The following is a 21,351-nucleotide window of genomic DNA, read 5'->3' as shown; positions in this document are numbered from 1 at the left end:
TTGAACTCAAAATACTTAGTTTGACTTTTAAACAGCTCAAGTGGTAACAGGTGGGGAGAGGGCTCCGCCGAAACGCGCGAGGAGGTGTGGAACTGTGGAATTTGAGTCAAGAGAAGGCCACCCATTTAAAAAAGAGAGCGATGCGAAAGAATTTGCAGCACACAGTATGTACATTTTTGGGCACCCTCTTCCGCCAGAAAGGTTGTAACGGGGCAATTGGAGCCCCCAAAGTTGCTTTCCCTAGGTGAGGAAGTTACTCCAGGGCTACCAACGCTTCAAGAAGCTTAAGGGCAGGATGCCCGCGCGCAGCGGAATGCAGATGCGCGGGGCAGGCGGTGTCCGGGCAGTTTACTCCAGGGCGGCTGGAGGCACACACCGGCTGGAGCGGGCAAGCAGCGGGCACGGGGGGGCGGGGACGTAGGGGCGGGTCAGCGAGGGGAGGGCGATTGTGTCGGGAGGCGAACAGGGCGTAGGCGGCGGCGGGAGGAGCCCAGACCCAGTGATGTAAGGAGTAGAGGGATCCCGCCGGGAAAGTCGGCGCTGCGCAGTGAGACCCCGGGGGTGTGGGGCGGGGGATCCCAGTCCCCGCCCTGTTTTCCCCGCCCCTCCCCCTGCCTCCTGCACGCCCCTCCCCCCTCCTCCCCTCTGGTTGGAAAGTTTCTAGAATCTCTTCCCAGCGGCCTTTGCGGTTCCAACATGGCGGAGCTGACGGTGGAGGTTCGCGGCTCCAACGGGGCTTTCTACAAGGTACCGACCCTTCTGCTGCTTTGTCCGGTCTGCTGGGGGCTGGGGCAGGTTTGCGGGAGGGTTGGTGGTCCGGGAGAGGGAGGTTTGGGGTCGAAAAGGGCGGTCAGGCCAAAGCCCGGGGCCGCAGGGTTCCTCGCTTCTCCCCCCTCCACCGCGGTTTAACGGTCTCGGGGGCCCGGGCTCCGTTATGTTTTGAAACAACACGCCGGACACCTCTTGTGTTTTCCTGGTGGTGAACCCTCCTCGGGGATGCTAGTGCAGCCCTCGGCGGGCCGGGGAGGAGGAGCCGAGCCGCTGCTGGGCGGCGGGGAGGTCCCTGGGAGCAGGCCCGAGCTGGGCGGTGGGGGAGTCGTGAAAGGAGGCGGTGGGATTGTGTGGTCACAGCGGCTCCCCCGCCCCTCGGACGGGGCCGAGCGGGAGCGCCTGGGCCCGTGGCTCCGACCCCTCCCCACCCCCTTGGGGGAGCGCGTCTCGGAATCTTAGGAATTCACCTTTGTACTGGGGTTTTGCGCTAATAAACTTCAGCGTCCGAAGGGGAAGCGGGTACCGGATTGAGGGTTAGGATCGAGGAAAGAAAACTAGAAAACCTTGAAGTGTGGCGGGTTGAAATATTTTTGCGGCCTGGGAAATTGGGCGGCGCCTTAGCCCCTTTATTACGGAAGAAAAGGCGAGAGTTCTAGGCGTTAAAGTAAGATTTAAAGTGTGAGATGGATCACGGAGGCAGGTGGGGGAGGTGACTCGTTTTTTTATATCAGTTGTCCAGTGTTTTGGGAAGGAAGTGTTGATTTTTTGTTTTTTCCCCCACGAGGTTTTTTGTTTGTTTCCATCGAGAGGAAGGAGATGCATTACTATGGGGATAGGGGCTGGAAAACGGAAGAGGAAATCAAGAGTAGAGGAATTTAGTAGGAGCTTTCAGTGTTGGGGTCACTTAACTGAAAATGAAATCCTTACAGTTTAGTTTTGCCATTATAACGGTTCCTTCTCCCTATTCTCCCTTTCTCCCGAAGTGTGCCACGATGTTACAAGATCAATACCGAATCTCCCCAGCTGTTGTCTGTCAATCAGTCTCACTAAGCCAGCATCTCAGATGTTTGAGAGTCCTGGCTATTTTTATGGAGGGCCTTCTCCTAATACAGGAGTAATGTGCATACGCAGAATGTATTCTCACTGGGTTTCATTTCAGCGTACCTTTTATCGTACGGGATTTTATTTTATTTGGTGGTCGTAATTTACTATTTGCAGCGTTGTTTTCCTTTCCTAGTTTACTGATTAGCTGTGTGGATTTGGTTTAGCTGTCACGTGGTAAGAGCGTAGTGGGGAATCACAGTTGGCGTCTAAAGGATCTCCCTAAGCTTTTTACAAATTTAAATCTCCTTAGGTCGTCAACGTAAAGTAAAGACAGTGTCTGCCTGGGGGAAAGGAGTCTTTCAGTGCGTGACGAGTTATATTAGAAGTCTAGGTGTAAACTTGGTGTCAGACAAAGGACCTAAGTGAAATTTGAGTAGACGTTTAATTGACTTCTGTTCTTATTGAAACCTAGTGGTTGCCTTCTCTGAACCACTGCGTATACAGTTGTGGCACAGTGCACAAAGAATGGGCTTACTATACTTTTCCAGTCAAGGGTAGAAAAGGGTCATCATTTTTGAATCAACACCCCCACCTCCCCCCGAAAAGTTTCAAATTCTATTTGGCAGTACGGTCCTTGTATAAGATTAGGAGGTGTGCGTTTTTTTCTTGCATACTGAAAAATAGAAAAGGATTGTTTTGCCTTTACAAATCATTTTGCAGCATGTAAATGGTAGGTAGGCGAACACCATTTCTTTTTAGCCGAGTATATTTTATGTTGGTCGCCTGCTGTGCAAGATATTCATTTCTTCCTTTTTAAATGAGATTCATTATGTAATATCATCAGTTTGAAAGTTTTAGTAAAAGTTGTTTACAATCTTTGGTTTCTCATCGTATTTTTTTTTAAATCAATATACAGTAAATCAAATGTTCCCATTTTGGAACTCGGAAGTATTTATTGTTGGTCCCCATCCATACTCTACAAAGCTGCTTGATTCCACTTAGACCTTGACTCCGTTACCCATTTTTACGTAACAAAGTAAGGTGGTTCTCTGGCAGAGGTTGGGAAGAATGCTAGCCACGTTTGTGTGTACTAAAATAATTGCACTTGAACGTTTGGAATTTTATGTTCTCCCATAATCCACTTGTACATGCACTCTGTGGAAACTGTGCTCTTCCAGAGTGAGAATGGTGAGGTGGAACGATCCCTGGATTTGAAGTTAAACAAATTGGAATTCTAGGTCTGTACTTCAGCTTGTCATTATCTAGTAGTGGACCCCTAAACAAATCTTCCTAGATCTATTTTCTTTTGTATAAAATGAGGGGTTTGAAGTAGTTCAGTAGTCTCCAGTATTTTTTATCCCGTGAAACCGCCCACTTGGAAAAAAATTGGTTTACTGCACAATTTATTTTTAACTGTGAATTTTTGAGATTAATTTGCATATAGTAAAATTGACCTTTTTTGGTGTACAGTTGTATGAGCTTTGATAAATGCTCACGGTTGTGTAAACACCCCAACATGATGAAGAGAGAGAATAGTTAGACCATCCCCAAAATTTTCCTTATGTTCCTTTGTAGTCAGCAGCCTCTCTCCTCACCCCCAGACCCTAGGGGTGGTTTTCTGTCCCCATAGTTTTGCCTTTTTCAGAATGTCCTATATGAGGAATCATACAGTGTACTGGGTAGCGTTTTGAGTCTGACTTCTTTCATTTAGCATAGCAGCAATTTTAAGTAATTTTTTCTAATTTAAAAAATAAATACACGGTCAGTGAAGGAATTTTGGGAACCGTCAGAAAAAACCAGTTGCCTTGAGATAACAGCTGTTAACACTTTGGTGTAGTATTTTTTGTTTCATTGGTGGTTTTCAGTGTACAGGTGATTCTGATTTGCCTCTTCCTTTCCTCTTCCCTTTGCCCTCTACACAGACACACACACACTTGGCTGTAAATGTGTATTGCCATTGAAGAATTTCAAAGTCATGGGATTAGTAACCAGTATCATCATGCCTTGAGGCAGTGCTCTGTAGACAGTGATTAAAGATTTTCTAGTGGAACTGAAACTTCATTTCACAAATTAATTGGAACTATTGAAAAGCTGAAGATTTGACTGAATAGGAATCTTTTTTTCCCAAAAATATTTACACAAATAGTAGCAAGCTGAATACTTTGTTCTGCATCTTGATTTTTTTTCTTAGCAGTAGTTAGAGAACAACTTGATATGCTCATGTTTGCAGCCCTATAAATCTATGGGGATTGGAAAGAATGAGAGATAGGTTAATTAAGCATTTGATGGGGGATATCATTTTATATAAAAATTTGCTTTTATAGCCTTTCTACCTGGAGTGCAGCATCTGAGGGTTTATACTACTGGCTTTTTAAGGTGCCTTTTTTTCTTTTTAAAGCTTTGAGATAGACTTTACGCTCTGTGATTGTTATTGTATTTACAATGTTGTGTAATTTTCTTTTAGAACATTTCCATTACTGCTCAAAAAACCCTGTGCCCATTTGCAGTCATTAAAATGCTTTTTAACTGATGTATGTGATGTTAAGATTTGTAATAGCATTGCAACTTGCATAGCCGTGACAGAATATAATTTTAAATAGAAGTTGGGCCGGCCCCGTGGCTTAGGGGTTAAGTGCGTGCGCTCCGCTGCTGGTGGCCCGGGTTCGGATCCCGGGCGCGCACCGACGCAGCGCTTGTTGGGCCATGCTGAGGCCGCGTCCCACATACAGCAACTAGAAGGATGTGCAGCTATGACATACAACTATCTACTGGGGCTTTGGGGGGAAAATAAATAAATAAAATCTTTAAATAGAAGTTGAAAGTTAAGTCTCAATTTCTGGCTCATATAGAGGAAAGTTTCCACGGTGTTCCAAGGAAATATGTAATCTCTAAGATGGCTGAATGAAGTGTGAGGTGTTCTCCATAGAAGATGGAATTAATTTTAGAGCTCTGCGATTTCTGCTTTAACTGTGTAATTGGTTGACTACAAAACAAATTTCGAAGTACTACAATATTTCCAGAATTTATTACTTCAGCTTAATTTAATGTTAGAACGAAATGTGAGATTCACTAAATTTTGGAGTAGGTTTATTATCACTAATGATGATCTGTAGAGTTGTAGTAAAGGAATTGTGTTCTGAGAGTGTACTGACTTTTCACAGTTAGTATGGAATATTGTTGATTTTTTTTTTTGTGAAGATCAGTAATTGAGGAAAAGATGGTGTCTGTCTTAATAATATTAGGGAAATTCTTTTAAATTAAAAAACATACTGTTCCAGATACTTTAAAGGTAATTTTTAGTTGTACGTGTTTTAACATGCAGTTTTTATAAAAATGTAGAGGAACTAAGATTTAACTAACCGAAAAGGCCATTTAATTTTTAAAAATTAAACTTTTTTTTTTGTATAACGAGAACCATACATGATTATGAAAAATCTGAAAACCGAAAAGCAAAAAAAAATCTTATTTACCTAGAGATATATTGTTAAGGCCTTGGCTCTGTACACTTAACGGAAAATAGACTTTTTTCCGTATTTTTACTTTTATGCACCTGTATATTTTATGTGTTATCAAATGTTTGCCTTCTGTAAGATAATAGTATAGAGTACAAGTGCATGTTATTTACTAGATATCTATGAAGCTTATACCTATATTTCCTGATTTGCGCTCTCAAGGACTCCATGAGGTATTGTTTTTTATCCCCATTTTAAATATTAGGAAACTGCAATGGTGAGTAAGTAACTTGTCCAAGATTACTCTGTAGCTGAAATGAGATTTAACTCTAGGGCTTCTTACTTCCGATTGCCTAGTTGAACATAGCATTAGAGGTTCTTCAAAGGAAATCTCAGGGTAGTGAGTTTACATTTTGGTTAGGAAGACAGTGCAGATACTTGACTGGATTATAACTCAAGAAATGAATTCTGTACCACAGTGTTAAGGATGTAGGCAAACTAGCCTTTTTGTGGTGGGAAGAGCAATATGTGTTCCATGATTGATCCCTAATTCTTGTATTAAATGGCTAAGATCTTGGTTTATTCATCTGCAGTTTGAGACAGTTGGATTTGTTTTAACAAATGTATTGAGTGGTGGAGTCTGCTAGGTTCAGTTAGTTCACTAAGGTCCTGTGACAGCAATAACAGCTATTATATATTGAGTATTCAGACTACTGGAAGTACTTTACATGAATTTATCTCATTTAGTCCTCTCAAGCACAGTGAAGGAGATAATGTTACCCCCAATTGAGGAAACTAAGGCTAAGTGAATCTGGGTCCATAAAATTAATAAGAGACTGATTAAAGACTCAGACTTTGATCTTTCAGACTCCAGAGAGCCTGGTCTCTTTAATGATTACAGTGATTTTTGTTTTTGAAATGCAAATATATGGCTTATCAGATTAATAATTACAAATTATTACTAATTAATACAATGGAAGTCAAGAGGACTGAATTGAGAGGATTCCTGGAGAAATGACGTGAGCTGTGTCTTCACTTTGCAAAAATTTTGCTCTTCCCAATATGGTAGCCACTAGCCATGGAGCTGAAATGTGCTGGTCTGAATTGTTTAATGGTAAAATCCATACTGAGTTTCAAAGACAGTATGAAAAAAAGAACATAAAACATAATATTTAAATGTGGATTACATGTTGGAATAGTATTTTGGATATGTTAGATTAAATGAAATTATTATTAAAATTAATTTTACCTGTTTTTTTTCCTTATTTTGATATGGCTACTAGAAATTTTAAGACTACATAGATGGCTCAAATTATAACTTGTGTTGCATATTTTTGATTTATACTATCCTCAATTGTTAGCTTTATATTGTTGATTATGTAAGGTATTGGGGAAATATTTGAAATGCTTTGTGTATGCATATATATGAAACTACTTATTCAGATTTCCTTACGATGTGACACATCTTGGTAATCTTGTCACATAGTATTTTTGAGTATCAGAAGGCTTTAAAAGATTCTTCAGCAGATGTTTAATAGTAAGACATTGTGTTGTGATGGTTCTGTTAAATTTTCTAGGACCAAATCTTCATAAAGAATAGCTGGAGCAAAACAAAATTAAGCAATGCAAAGCGTTGTTTTGTTAATCTGAACATGTATATTTACATGTATAACAATCCCTTTAATTTATTTATCCTTATATTGAAGAGGCTGAAAGCCATGGCAAAATTGAACCAATATTAAATCTCAGTTGTTTTAACTTGTCTCCCATACTCTAGCCTCAGCATTTTTTGCTTAGCTTTTTTGGGATGATGAGTAGAGGTCTCCCCCAGTAATAAGTGATGTTTATAGTTATTGTTGACAAGGGAACATGCATTCCCCATCAAGATTTCTTCAGGATCAGGAATCTCATCTTTCAGGCCCTTGTCTCTCCGCCTTTCTTAGTCTGGCTCATTAATTATGATAAAACTTTTCTTCTTTCTCTTCTGTTTCATAACTTTTTGCTTTTATAGTTTTTCAGGTTTGTATTTTCAACTCTTAAATTTTTCGGTGACTTGATATGTGTACTTAGTACATAGTAGGCGTTCAGTACATATTTTTTGCGTGAACAAGTGAATCAATCATTCTTGGCTTCTGGACACCCGTTGATTTGTTGTTAATCTTAGTATAATGGCATATATACAAAACTAACTTCATCATTTCTGGTTTTGATTTAAACTGCATGTGAATTTATTTTTAGGGGTTGTGTATTGATCCTGGTCAAGTTCAGATATTGTCATAGAACTGAACGCATACATAGAGATATAGAGAATGTCAGCTTTTTGCAACAGGAAAATCATAATAGTTTTGGGTGGCCATTTGGAACCACTGAGTCATTCTGTTTCAAGGAGAGCTATTGGATTATAAGCTTGTGAAATTAACAAACCAAGAACATTACTGGTATGCAAACATTAGTAGATAATTATTCTATTTATGAAATCCTCTCCTCATTCTTTTTTAAATTCAGAACAGTTAAATGTTCAGTACAAATGAAGTCTGAAGGCCTGCCTTGAATAATTTCTTTTTCCTTAATAGTACTTATTCCTTAATGATGCAGTAATTTCTGTAATGTGTAATTAATGAATTTGCACACTTTATTTGTAGAGTATATGTCCATTGATTTTTGAAATAATTTGCATTTGTAGATTTAGTTATGTAGGTCTTTAAAAAAAGGATGTCTTGTTTGAAATTAAGAAATTTTTTGATTGCAGTAGCAGTCCTGAATGTGCTTGTTTTTTTTTTTTTTTAATAAATTTTTATTTATTTATTTCCCCCCAAAGCACCAGTAGATAGTTGTATGTCATAGTTACACAGCCTTCTAGTTGCTGTATGTGGGACGTGGCCTCAGCATGGCCAAAGAAGCGGTGCGTCGGTGCGCGCCCTGGATCTGAACCCAGGCCGCCAGCAGTGGAGCGCGCGCACTTAACCAAGCCATGGGGCCGGCCCAAATGTGCTTGTTTTTGAAATCAAATTACAAGTCAGATTTTTTAGGTATTATAAACATCAAAGAAGTTTGTTACTTAGAATGTAGATTTGAGATCCCTAAAGATGGAAAAATTAAAAAGATGTGGAGAGTGGTGATGTATATATGTGCTGTATGGAAGAAGTACTGGTTGATGAAGAGTTTAAGATATATCTCAACTCTTTAAAATAAATGTTTATATAGTAGTTCTCCCTTATATGCAGGGAATACATTCCAAGACCCCCAATGGATGCTTGTAACCGGAGATAGTACCGAACAGTGTATATATTATGTTTTCTTCTATATGTAGGTACTATGATAAAGTTTAACTTATAAGTTAGGCACAGTAAGAGATTAACAACAATAACTAAAAATAAAATAGAGCAATTATAACAACATACTATCATGAAAGTTACTGTGGATCTTAGCAACCTTAGTATACGATTTTTTTTTCTTTCCATAAGTTGAGAACTTTCACCTTTTGACTTAAAGGAAGGACCTTATGGCTTCTCTTTGGCATATCTGAATTGCCGGCATCACTGCTGTTGTGCTTTGGAGCCAGTATTAAGTACAGTCAGGGTTGCTTGTACACAAGAATTATGATACAGCGACAGTCGCTCTGATAACTTAGATGGCTACTAAATACAGTGTGGATATGCTGGACAAAGGAATGATTCACTTCCTGAGCAGGGAGGGTGAGAGATTTCATCACGCTACTTATAACGGCGCACAATTTAAAACTAATAAATTGTTTGTTTCTGGAATTTTCTATTGAATATTTTCGGATTGCGGTTGACTTCTGGTAACTGAAACTGGAAAGCGAAACAGGAAAAGCGAGGATTAGTGTACAGGCATATACATATATATAATTTTACACATATGCATAAGTATAAATAAGATTGCTTTATTGTAATCACTCTTCCCTTTAATTTTCTTGGCTCCCCTTCATCGCTTGCTCTCCTCTCATCCCCACTCCATTTCAGGTAACCTGTTCATAGTCAAGTATACAGGGTACCAGATTTTTCTCCGTACTCATAGAATGGTACATAGATACACATTCAGATACAGATATAGGTCTTTTCAGTGTTGTTCTATAAAATAATCTACGTCTTGGTTGTTTTCACTTGGAGTGTAATTTGTTTTATAATGGTATATGATATTTTATGGTAAGAATTACCATGAAATCCAGCCATTTCCCGGTTATTAGACACTCGCTTTGTTCTCAGTTTTTTGCCTCTCTACATACCTGTTTCCATTGGGTAGGTTTTGAAGAGTGGGATAGCTTGGTGGAAGGGAATTTTTTCTTAATTCTAGTAAATGTTAACGGATTACTTTTCCAAAAGGCTTCCTATTTCTTCCATTGATGAATGTCAACTCTTTGCTAGAAGTGGGTTTTGTAATTCTTAATTTTTGCCAATTTGTTGGCTGTAAAGGGTTATTTCATAGGAACTTGGATTTGCAGATCTCCATTTGTGAATTTTAATGTTTGTTGGCCGTTTGGATTTGTTTCTCCATAAATTCCCTGTTTGCCCATTTTGCTTCTGGGGAGTTCTTTGTCTCTCTTTGAAATCTCTTAGGACTATTTATTATAAGAGTACCCCCTCCCCATCTGTTATTTGTTGACTTTCTGGTATCCCTGGCCATAGAGAAGTTTTATTTTTTACATAGTGAACTATTTTTTGTATGTTAAGGCTTCAGAGTTTCCAGTCTTGGTTATGACAGCCTGTGTTCAGATTGTATATATTAATTTTCTAGATTTTTTTGTAGTGTTTTATTCACTTGTTTTATATTTGCTACATCAAGACTTATTTTTGAATATTAATAGGCAATTGTGCTAGCACCACGTTAAATAATCTCTATTTTTTTTTTTTTTTTTTTTTTTGGTGAGGAAGATCAGCCCTGAGCTAACATCCATGCTAATCCTCCTCTTTTTGCTGAGGAAGACCGGCTCTGAGCTAACATCTATTGCCAATCCTCCTCCTTTTTTTCTCTTTTTCTCCCCAAAGCCACAGTAGATAGTTGTATGTCGTAGTTGCACATCCTTCTAGTTGCTGTATGTGGGACGCAGCCCCAGCATGGCAGGAGAAGCGGTGTGTCGGTGCGCGCCCGGGATCCGAACCCGGGCTGCCAGTAGTGGAGAGCGCGCACTTAACCGCTAAGCCACGGGGCCGGCCAGTAATCTCTATTTTAAAGTTTTGTGGGTTTTTTTTTTTGCATGTAGGGGAATGAAGTACTTGCTCTTTTTAGCCAAATCTCTCTCGCTTCTGGGATTGGGGTGGGTAGAGGATATCCAGCATCCAGGAGAGCTGAGTCTCAGTCAGGCTTGATAGAACCTCCTGAGAATTGCTCCAAAAAGTCTAGGGTGCTCTGGGAAGACCGTAAAGAGTCCTGGAAGGGGGACATTGTGGTTTACTATGGGGCAAATAAAGCTAGTTAGGAGTCTGTATTATTTTCTAAAGCCAGTCTTCCTTTCCTTACTGTCCTGGGCTTTTTTTTCTTTTACCTGCCACATAGTAGGTAGTGGATCTGAGACCAGTCTTAACAGTGAAACCACTGTACTGTGGTGTTTTCAGTAAGTGATTTTTTTTTGTTTTTTATTTTTTGTAATAAGGAGTTCTTTCTATATCCATTAGTTCTATACACAGTCTAGAAAGACAAAATGTTTGTTTTATTATAAATTCTTTAAATTACTTAACATAAAATCTCCAGGAAGATTTACTGTGGTATTTTGGGGGAAGAGGAGTAGCTATAAGTACTTCTAGCACACCCTTGAGTGCCCGTAGGTCAGTTTTCTCAACCCAATAGGTTTTCTCATCTGAATTATAAAACAGAAACATTCTTTTCTCAATTCTTCCAACGATATTGTGTAGCTAGTACCATTCTAGATGCATGGGAGAGAAGTTAGTTCATGACACACAATGAATGCCTTAGTGACTGGGCTGTGTTCTCTTAGAAGCCTGGTTAAGAAGTACTGTTTGCTGTATTCAGTTTTCTCTCTCTCTTTTTTGTTTTTTTGGGGAGGAAGATTGTCCCTGAGCTAACATCTGTGCCAGTCTTCCTCTATTTTGTATATAGGACTCCACCATGGCATGACTTGATGAGTGGTGTGTAGGTCTGTGCCCAGGATGCGAACCTTGGGCCACCGAAGCAGAGCACGTGAACTTAACCACTACACCACTGGGCTGGCCCTGAGTTTTCTTTTTTTTGAGGGAGATTGGCCCTGTGTTAACATCTGTTGCCAATCTTCCTCTTTTTATTTTTTCTTCCCCAAACCCCAGCACATTGTTCTGTGTCGTAGTTGTAGAATTTGTAGCTCTTCTATATGGGAGGCTGCCTCAGCATGGCCTGATGAGCAGTGAGCAAGTCCATGCCCAGGATCCGAAGCGGGGAACCGCAGGCCACCGAAATGGAACGTGCTAACTCAACCACTACATCACTGGGCCGGCCTTGAGTTTTCTCTTTTTTTAATCCTGTAATTCCTGGGTTGTATGTGTGTAGAGTGGAAAACAGGACAACAGATGATTCTGTTGACATGTTGATTTGATGTATAAAAGTAAGCCAAGGGTGGAGATGTCTATATAGTTGGAGGTTGAGTTTAGAGTCTAGGTAGTAGGTTATATTTCCATACAGAGGTTTGAGAAGCTAGTGGAAGATCCATACAATTTTTTTGCATCTGAGGTGGCATCGTTTGTGACACTAAGAAGGAAGAAATGTTGCCAATTAATCTGTGAGTGGTAGTTTATATTTTAGAGTTCTTGTCATATACTTATTGAAAGGTCATCTTTAAACACTTGCATACATAAGTGGAAAACATAAGCAAAATAAACTGGTTAAAAACATCTTCATCTTGAGATGATTCTGTTTCTTTTCACAATATTTTTCTCAGTGCTGTGGAGAGCATTGGTGTTGCAAGCATATTTTAAAAGAGCTCTCCTCTGTTATCTCCAAGATTTTCCACACACTGTACAAGTTTTGTGCTGGTGCTTTCTTGATTTTGTCAGAAGGTGTCGACAGAACAACTTTCTGGTAAGAAACATTAATCCTTCCTGAAGGGGTCCTTCATTGGTTTGCTGAATGAAATATCAAGGGGTTCCAGTCAAGTGCCATAGCAAATTGTAAGCAAACCAAGTTTGAGGATGCTTAAACAGTGACATTTATATCCTGACTGCCATATGGCTGTCAGCTATTCTAAGATGTCATCAATTATAAGAAGGATTCTGATTTCAGAGATGTTAAATTGTTAGGATTGATGGGCTGGGAAGGTAGATTGGGGCCAGAGAATGAATCAGTAAATAAAGTGATAATTGATCAGAGGGTAACAAGTGATTATCAAATTCATTGTGGCAGTTCTTGAAAAACAAAAACCGGAGTCAAATTTTGCATAAATTATGCGACTAACTTTTACTTCCTCCTGGGTCATGTTTTTGTAATCATATTTATTCACAGCAGTAAACTTGAACTGATGTGTTTGGGGAAAATGGAGATTGTGAGCCTAGTCAGAGGAAAGGCCCTACAGGATCTAACAACTTGAGCCCAATGCCTCTAATATGTAAAGAATTTATTCTACTCAGTGTATTTTTAGAAACACAGTATTTTATTACAAGTTTGCTTTAGTAATTAAGCCATCAATTGTAATGTTTTAGCACATTGGAAAAGGCATCAAAAATGTGGTTGACTGTTGTGCCAAATAAATAGAAAAATCTTTAAATTTCATGCCATTGATCATGAGAAAGACTTGATGAGGAAAAACTTTGATAGAAGTATTAAAGCTGGAGTGAATCTTAAATTATGTAAGGAGACTTGATCAAGTTTGAAGGAGGCGGTAATGTGAGTGTGAGAACTTTTTTCTTTTTGCTTGCTTAAGAGAATAAATGTGAACTAGAGGTTTGATTCCTGATGGATCCCTTGCTTTTACCACTTGAGACTGGAGTCATTAAAAACCTATTCTCTGTTTAGGAGGATTTTACTGTTTCTTGCTGACTTTTTTTGCTCAATCTATTTGCAGTCAACGAACTCTTATAATAAAAATTTTGAAGTTTAAGAATTACAGCTCTAAGGTGTGAATCTTGGGTTTTTGGATCTGGGAATCTACTCTAAGTCTTACTTTAATTGAGGATTCAAGCTGTCTGGTTTTTGGGGTAGTTTGTTGAGTATTAATATTTTTAAGTTTGTTTCCCCCTTTATAAGGAACGTGATTTTTGTGTTGTAATGTAATTGCAATAATAGGAGGTCGTTAGTAGATTTTTAAAAAATCTAGTAGGTGAATTTGAAGTGATACTTTGCAGTCAAAAAGGAATTTTTCTAGACTAGGATGGTATGTTTTTAATGCGTTTAGTGGGAATGTTCTCAAAGGAATTTATGCATCTCTGGATTTCTAAGCCACATCTCAAGCAGAGCATCTGATAAATTGATCAGTATTTTAAACAGTAAAATTTTATTTTGGCCCTGTGGCTTAGCAGTTAAGTGCGCACGCTCTGCTACTGGTGGCCTGGGTTCGAGTCCTGGGTGCGCACCGACGCACCGCTTGTTGGGCCATGCTGAGGCCGCGTCCCACATACAGCAACTAGAAGGATGTGCAGCTATGACATACAACTATCTACTGGGGCTTTGGGGAGAAAAAGGGAAAAAAAGGAGGAGGATTGGCAATAGATGTTAGCTCAGGGCTGGTCTTCCTCAGCAAAAAAGAGGAGGATTGACATGGATGTTAGCTCAGGGCTGGTCTTCCCCAGCAAAAAAGAGGAGGATTGACATGGATGTTAGCTCAGGGCTGATCTTCCTCACACACACACACAAATTTATTTTAACTCGAGTCTGTGTTTTGGACAAGATAGCAGCCTTTCCATTTATGAACTAGATTTTGATGTTTTATTCTGGAACTTTGCCTTAAATAGGCTTCTTAGGAAAGATGCCTTATTTCTTCAAATTAATATGGCTACCAGACTTAACCTTTTGGAGTTAAAAACTAGCTTTATCATTTAATTGATAATGGTTTAATGAAAAGAGCTCCAGACAGAAGATGAGGTTTTAAATTCAGTATTTATAGGGGCTGGCCTGGTGGCATAGCAGTTAAATGCATGTACTCCTCTGCAGTCTCCCGGGTTTGGATCCTGGGCGTGCACCGACACACCGCTGGGCAAGCCATGCTGTGGTGCTGTCCTGTATGAAGTGGAGGAAGATGGGAATGGATGTTAGCCCAGGGCCAGTCTTCCTCAGCAAAAAGAGGAGGATTGGCGACAGATGTTAGCTCAGGGCTAATCTTCCTCACACACACAAAATAAGTAAATAAATTCAGTATTTACAATCTCCTAGGAAGTAAAACTTTGGGGCTGTATAGATGTGTATGGTTTCAGCTTCCGTGTCTCCACAGTGAGGGATCTGAAAGGTCTATAAAAGAAATTTTGTAGAGCCAGCCCTGATGGCCTAGTGGTTCAAGTTCAGCACTCACACCGCTTTTGTGGTGTGGGTTCCTTTACTTGTGGTGGAACCACACCACTTGTCTGTCAGTTGTCATGCTGTGGCAGCGGCTCAGGTAGAAGAACAAGAAGAACTTACAACTAGGATATACAGTCATGCACTGGGGCTTTGGGGAGGGAGGGTAGAAAAAAAGCTTGGCAACAGATGTTAGCTCAGGGCAAATCTTTCCCTGCAAAAAAAAAAGGAAATTTTGTATATCTTTCAGAGTTGTTAGATGACTTTCCTACAACCAGGGTCCATTATTCATCTGTTGTGATTTTTGACTATATTTATAATCTCAGTTTTTGAATTCCTGAAATGTATTTATACCATGTTTCTTTCTACTCAATTGATAGGACTTTTTTTCCCCATGACTACCCTCATCAAGTTGAAAAACCTTGTTTTTCAGCTGTAATGTTCTGTAACTTCAAAAATGTATCCTTAAGTTAGGTAGATATCCTGTGCACTTTGTTCTTTCCATAGGCCGTTTAAGCTTCCACCTCAGAATTGCCAAACAGTTTATATAAATGTTAAAAAAAAATGAGATTGATCTTTATATTCTGATAGGAAGGATCTACAAGATATAAAGTGGGAAGAGAAAAGCAAAGTTCAGAACAAATTGCAGTAAATATGTAACATTTTGAAGGTGATTTATTATTAAAATTACAACTTATTTTTTCTGTGAAATTACTCATTTGCATAGTTCATACCCATTGTTACCTTCTTTTATCAGCTTGTTCTTATTAACTCACCTGAAAATATTATAAATTGGGAATTTAACTCTTGTGTTTCACTTTTTTCCTTTCTTTTTTTTTTATAATTTTATTTATTTATTTATTTTCCCCCCAAAGCCCCAGTAGATAGTTGTATGTCATAGTTGCACATCCTTCTAGTTGCTGTATGTGGGACGCGGTCTCAGCATGGCCGGACAAGCGGTGTGTTGGTGCGCGCCCGGGATCCAAACCCGGCTGCCGGCAGCGGAGTGCGTGCACTTAACTGCTAAGCCACGGGGCCGGCCCTCGGCCCTCTTTTCTTCCTTTGTATGCAATACTGTTTACCTATCACATCTTAGCTTTTAGGTAATACAAATTTATCAAACTTTGTGGCTTTTGGGTTTTGTTTTTTGGTTAGAGAGGCCTTCCTTAGTCCAGGGTTATAAATAATTTACTCATGCTTTCTCCTGGAATCCTTATTGATTTAAAAAAGTTTGAATCTTTCATTGATTTTTTTTTTTTTGAGGAAGATTGGCTCTGCGCTAACATCTGTTGCCAGTCTTCCTCTTTTTTCCTCCCTAAAGACCCAGTACATAGTTGTGTATCATAGTTGTAGAGTTGTGGTTTTTCTATATGGGACACCGCCTCAGCATGGCTTGATGAGCGCTGAGTAGGTCTGCGCCCAGGATCCGAACCGGCAAACCCTGGGCTGCTGAAGCAGAACGTGCGAACTTAACTGTTACGCCACTGGGCCGGCCCCCCTCGATTTTATTTTTGATGAAGACATTTCCTTTTCATTTTCTCCAATAATTATCCAAATGTCCCAATACCATTTAGAGATAATTCGTTCCTCCTCCTGTTTGTAATTTCCTAAATGACTTAGACCTATTTTTGAAAACTGTGTTCTGTTTCTTTAACATGTCTTGTCTTTTTTCTCTTATTAGCTTTAATATTTGATAGTGGTAGTGTATTTTTGTTACCCCTACCCCCATTTGAAAGTTTTCTTTTTGAGCCAGCCCTGATTGCCTGATGGTTAAAGTTGGGTGCGCTCCACTTTGGAGGCCAGGGTTTGGTACTTGGCAGGGAAGGGAACCATACCATTTGTCTGTCAGTAGCCATGCCGTGATAGTGGCTCACATAGAAGAACCAGAAGAACTTACAACTATACACAACTATATACTGGGGCTTTGGGGGGGAAAAAGGAAGATTGGCAACAGGTGTAAGCTTAGGGCAAATCTTCCCCTGCCCAAAAAAATACATATATATCTATATAAAATTGTTTTCCTTTTGAGTGCTTTCTTATTTGTTTTTAAGGTAGACTTTGATGTAATTTTATTAAGATTAACCTCTTTCCCCCTCAGCAGAATTATACACTCTCTTAGTATTTTAGTGGGATCCCATTTAGGGGCATGTTGAAATTTTTACAGTGTAAAGCCATCTAAGAACATGATGTGGTTTACATTTCCCTAAATATTCTATTTATATTTATTAGTCAAGTTTCAAAGATTTTTGTATATAGGTTCTGCACATTTTTTTGTTGTAGTTGAGGGCATTTCTAGGATTTTATTTTTTGATTGCTGTCATTAGTAGAATATTTTTGTATGTTTTATTTTCTAGGTGCTTGTTGCCTTTATCTAGAAGGCTAATTGTTTATTGGTGAACTTGCCATCTTACTGAATCTTTGACTGAGTTGTTTTTTTTTGTTTTAAAGCTCTTTTTTTTTTTTTTGTGAGGAAGATCAGCCCTGAGCTAATGTCCATGCTAATCCTCCTCTTTTTTGCTGAGGAAGACTGGCTCTGAGCTAACGTCTATTGCCAATCCTCCTTTTTTAATTTTTTCCCCAAAGCCCCAGTAGATAGTTGTATGTCATAGTTGCACATCCTTCTAGTTGTTGTATGTGGGACGCAGCCTCAGCATGGTCAGAGAAGCGGTGCGTCGGTGCGCGCCCGGGATCTGAATCCCGGGCCGCCAGTAGCGGAGTGCGCACACTTAACCGCTAAGCCACGGGGCGGGCCCTGACTGAGTTGTTTTTTGAAAATTTTGATTTTAGGCTAGATTGCTTTTGAAAAATCCTTCATATAGTGCTTCCACTCCTCAGGGATTCCTGCTAGTCCATCTGTCGCCTCCCTTACTCCCAATTCTGATGTGATTTGTGGCCTTTTTGGTTATTACTATATCATGCTCTGTTTGTTATCTTTTAGGGATAATGTTCTAAGATATTTTTATCACATAAGATATGTGTTATATTGCATCGTTACTTACTGATGATTATTTTAAGTTATAGCTAAGAGTTGCAAATGTAAACGTACGTTGGACTGTGTGAATGAACAAATTAAGGGACTGTTGTATAATGATGCCTTGGAATCTTCAGTGTTTGCATATATATGGGAAGAAGAAAAAGAAACGTCAAAGGTTTTGTTCTGGGAAATAGGGTCTTGGGCCAGATGAGTGTGAAAAGGAAGAGAGAGACTAAATCCCCAAAGGTTGGACTAATACAAGGAGGACAGAAGTCATAGAGATTTAGAGTCATAAAGCTCCCCTATGCCATTTGCAGACAAATGTGGCTATTGTTAGTTGATGTCCCCTGACTCTCCAAGATTTTGGCACAGACCCAAACCTGCCATTTTGGGTCTCTTCAGTATATGGGGACCTCCCATCATTCTCGTGACTTGGAGAGTACAGAAATATCTTGAAAAGTGTTGACTTGGTCCTACATCAAATGGTCACAATTTTATGGAAATCTGGCCGTTAGAAGCATCTTATCCCTATGATCTAGGTTTTGGGGATTAGAACTTGTTTCCTAATTATTCGCTACAGCCCAAATACACTTTAAGGACTGGGTGTCAGGTGTTCAGTCTATTTAATCTTATTCCTGAAGGATATTAGCAATAAGAGTGCGTGTCCAGAGCTGTATTTTTTCTTAAAGTTTGGGTGGGAAAAATGTGCACCCATACAAAGCTGATGCTGATATTTGTGGTGGCAGTAAAGTCAGTAAAGTTGGGGGTGGGAGTAGGAAGAGGTTTAGGCACTGATTTTTAGATAGAAAAAGAGGTTTTTATTATAATGAAGAACAGAATTTCCCAGTGGCTTGGAGCTCTGATTTGAACTAATCAACTGTATAGATTGTACAGAAATTATAAAGATTAATTAGTGAGGGGCCGGCCCAGTGGTGTAGCGGTTAAGTTCGTGTGCTCCGCTTCAGCGGCCCCGGGTTCTCAGGTTTGGATCCCGGTTGTGGACTGATGTACCGCTTATCAAGCCATGCTGTGGCGGCGTCCCGTATAAAGTAGAGGAAGATGGACACAGATGTTAGCCCAGGGCCAGTCTTCCTCAGAAAAAAGAGGATTGGCATCGGATGTTAGCTCAGGGCTGATCTTCCTCACACGCACACACAAAAAGATTAATTAGTGAAACATTCCAAACTCAAAAAGTTGTTTGTGAAGGACTAGAACACATGAGTGAAAGTTGAAAGTACAACTAACCTCTGATGGCAAGATATGTTTTACTCTAATATTTATGAGCTTGAAAATTCTCAGTTTCTGAAATATTCCTTACAAATGGCAAGGGTGTAATAGAGAGAGATTTGCTGGTAACATTACTGTGAAAGAGCTGATCAAAGTGATTCCTGGAAGTGGATGTGTAGATGAACTACTAGAAATAGAGAAACTGGCCAGGAACTCGTTAGAGGATGGTCAGATAATAAGAGCTTGAACTGAAAAGGCAGCTCTTTAAGTTTTAGCTTTGGGAGGAGAAAGAGGAATAAAAATTGTCTCCACAATTGTAAGGCAGGAGCTACTATAGCATTCTTGAAAGGAAGATATCCTGAGTTTTAGGCCTCCCATGAGGGTATTTGCATTGAAATGTCCCACAGCACACAAATAAATCAGATACTAGGCATTTGGAGCTGGAGAGAGATCAGGGCCAAATTACAAAATCTACAATTGAGTAGCAAATGTGGGAGGAGGGCACTGAGAGACTTTAGATTTGAGTTAGCTGTGTTCTGTGATTGGTGATTCTACATTATTAAAGAAAATAAAATGATCTTATTTTCATTTTCATCTGTTATCCTCTTTCTGAGATCTATCTTCAGTTCCAAAGATTTTCTGGAGTGGTGATCTGCTTGTTTTTTGGTTTTTCCACTGCCAGTTTGTTTCATAATCTTTTGGTTTGCTAATTTGCTTAGAATAATGTCTGACACATAGTAAGCATTTAAATAGTAGTAGTAGTTCCTTTTTCTTAAATTGCTTTGTAATTCCTTTTGTCTGCTTTGTAAATGTCCCAAATTTTGTTGCAGTTTTTTTCTGTTTGTCTTTTTTCTTGTGGGTTTATGCCTTAACATTCCCTTAGAATTATTTAATGGACTTTTGGGAGGGAGATGAGGTAAACAGATGTTTCATTTCTGCCATGTTTTAACCAGGTGCTGCAAGTGTGTGTGTGTTTATTTAGCTAGTTTTTACTGCACATTGTGGAGTCTAGTGTGATAAAAGTGTTTTAGGAAAGTATTTACTAAGTACCTAGTGGTTCAAAGTGTGTGTGTAAGCATTTGATTAAGGTTGAGAAGTCTGCAGTTCTGATTGACAGTAATATAAAGTGTCATTTAATATCGGTTGTAATCATACAAGTGCCAAGTACTGCTTGCCCAAGGTTATATAGTGGTGGAGCAAGGATTTGAACAACAGTTATTCTACACCCAAGTCCTTGGCTTGTTCTTGAATATGTCAGATATTACCATTTTTTCCAGCTGTATTAATCAAATGAAGATAGAGTAAAAAGACTAATTTCATAATTAACTTTAAGGGTAGAAAATGACCACTGATTTTTATTGAGAATTTATATTCATTCCAAAATGGTTTTGAGGCAGTGTACTCACTATAGCCCATTTTTTTTTAAGTGAGGGAGGAAGAGAAATTGGTAGGAAAAATAAAGACTAATGGCAAGGTTAGTATGCAAAACATAGGCATGCCATTTACTAAAGGTGGGCTACACAGTCATGTGCTGCATAACAACGTTTTTGGTCACCGACGGAGCGCATATGATGGTGGTCCCATAAGATTAGTACTCTAGCCTAGGTATGTAGTAGGCTATCCCATCTAGGTTTGTGTAAGTACACTTTATGATGTTCACACAACAACGAAATTGTCTGACGACGCGTTTCTTGGAACGTATTCCCATTGTTAAGCGACACGTGGCTGTAATTTAATACTTATAACTAATATTTGTCATAAATTTGAGTTCTTTCTCTATGTCAAGTACTGTGGTAAACGTTAATTATTTCATTTCATTCTCATAATTCCATGAGGTATAGTACTGAAATGAACCGTTAGGTTAAAACCGTGCTCAAGAACGTATAAATGATACAGCCTGGGATGTGAATCTTGGCAGCCTGACTCTCAAGTCTGAGCAGTTTGAGTATCGACTAGTGCCTCTGAGGTTTCAGGGATGTACATGAGTTTTTTTTAATTCTGAGGTAGAGGGTACTGTCGGAAAACTGAAGTTCAGAGAGGTTAACTAACTTCCAAGGTCATACATCTCATAAGTGATGGACATGAAATCAAACCCAGATCTGCCTAATTCCAAGTTCTGTTCTTTTCAGTACTCCATATTGTTTTTGATATAGACAGTCTTTTAGAGTTAATATAGACCTTAAGAGTTAATGTAAGTTTAATTGAATATTGATATGCTTTTAATAATACTTTTGTTTTTTACAGGGATTTATCAAAGATGTTCATGAAGACTCCCTCACAGTTGTTTTTGAGAATAAGTAAGTTATTTTTTGTTGATAGAGATCTTAATTTTAAAGATCAGTAGTGCCAAACTGTTTGCTTTTGGGTGTTCCTGTTACCAATAAATAATGATTTTGCTTTTGGGTGGGGGGTCTTTGGTTGTTTGATCATCTTTTGAGTTCACATAATTCTAGT

General features: G+C 39.2%; 1 protein-coding gene across 4 annotated transcripts in view; it reads left to right on the top strand.

Annotated features, from left to right (window-relative positions):
• Window positions 1-594: 594 nt before the first annotated feature.
• The window catches only part of FXR1 (FMR1 autosomal homolog 1), a 63,397-nt gene continuing 42,640 nt past the window's right edge, over window positions 595-21,351 (top strand). For 3 of the 4 annotated variants that reach the window (XM_014783158.2, XM_014783157.2, XM_014783160.2), the window contains exons 1-2: window positions 595-747; window positions 21,142-21,194. In XM_014783158.2, the coding sequence (XP_014638644.1) occupies window positions 697-747; window positions 21,142-21,194 (104 nt within the window). In that variant the 5' untranslated portion in view covers window positions 595-696. The remainder of the gene's footprint in view (window positions 748-21,141; window positions 21,195-21,351) is intronic. The other variant, XM_004424684.3, reaches the window with a different exon arrangement.

This window comes from Ceratotherium simum, chromosome 15, assembly GCF_057802395.1.
Source record: "Ceratotherium simum simum isolate JZ-2026a chromosome 15, ASM5780239v1, whole genome shotgun sequence".
In the NCBI taxonomy this organism is placed as follows: domain Eukaryota; kingdom Metazoa; phylum Chordata; class Mammalia; order Perissodactyla; family Rhinocerotidae; genus Ceratotherium; species Ceratotherium simum.
This window is presented reverse-complemented; position numbering and strand designations above follow the sequence as displayed.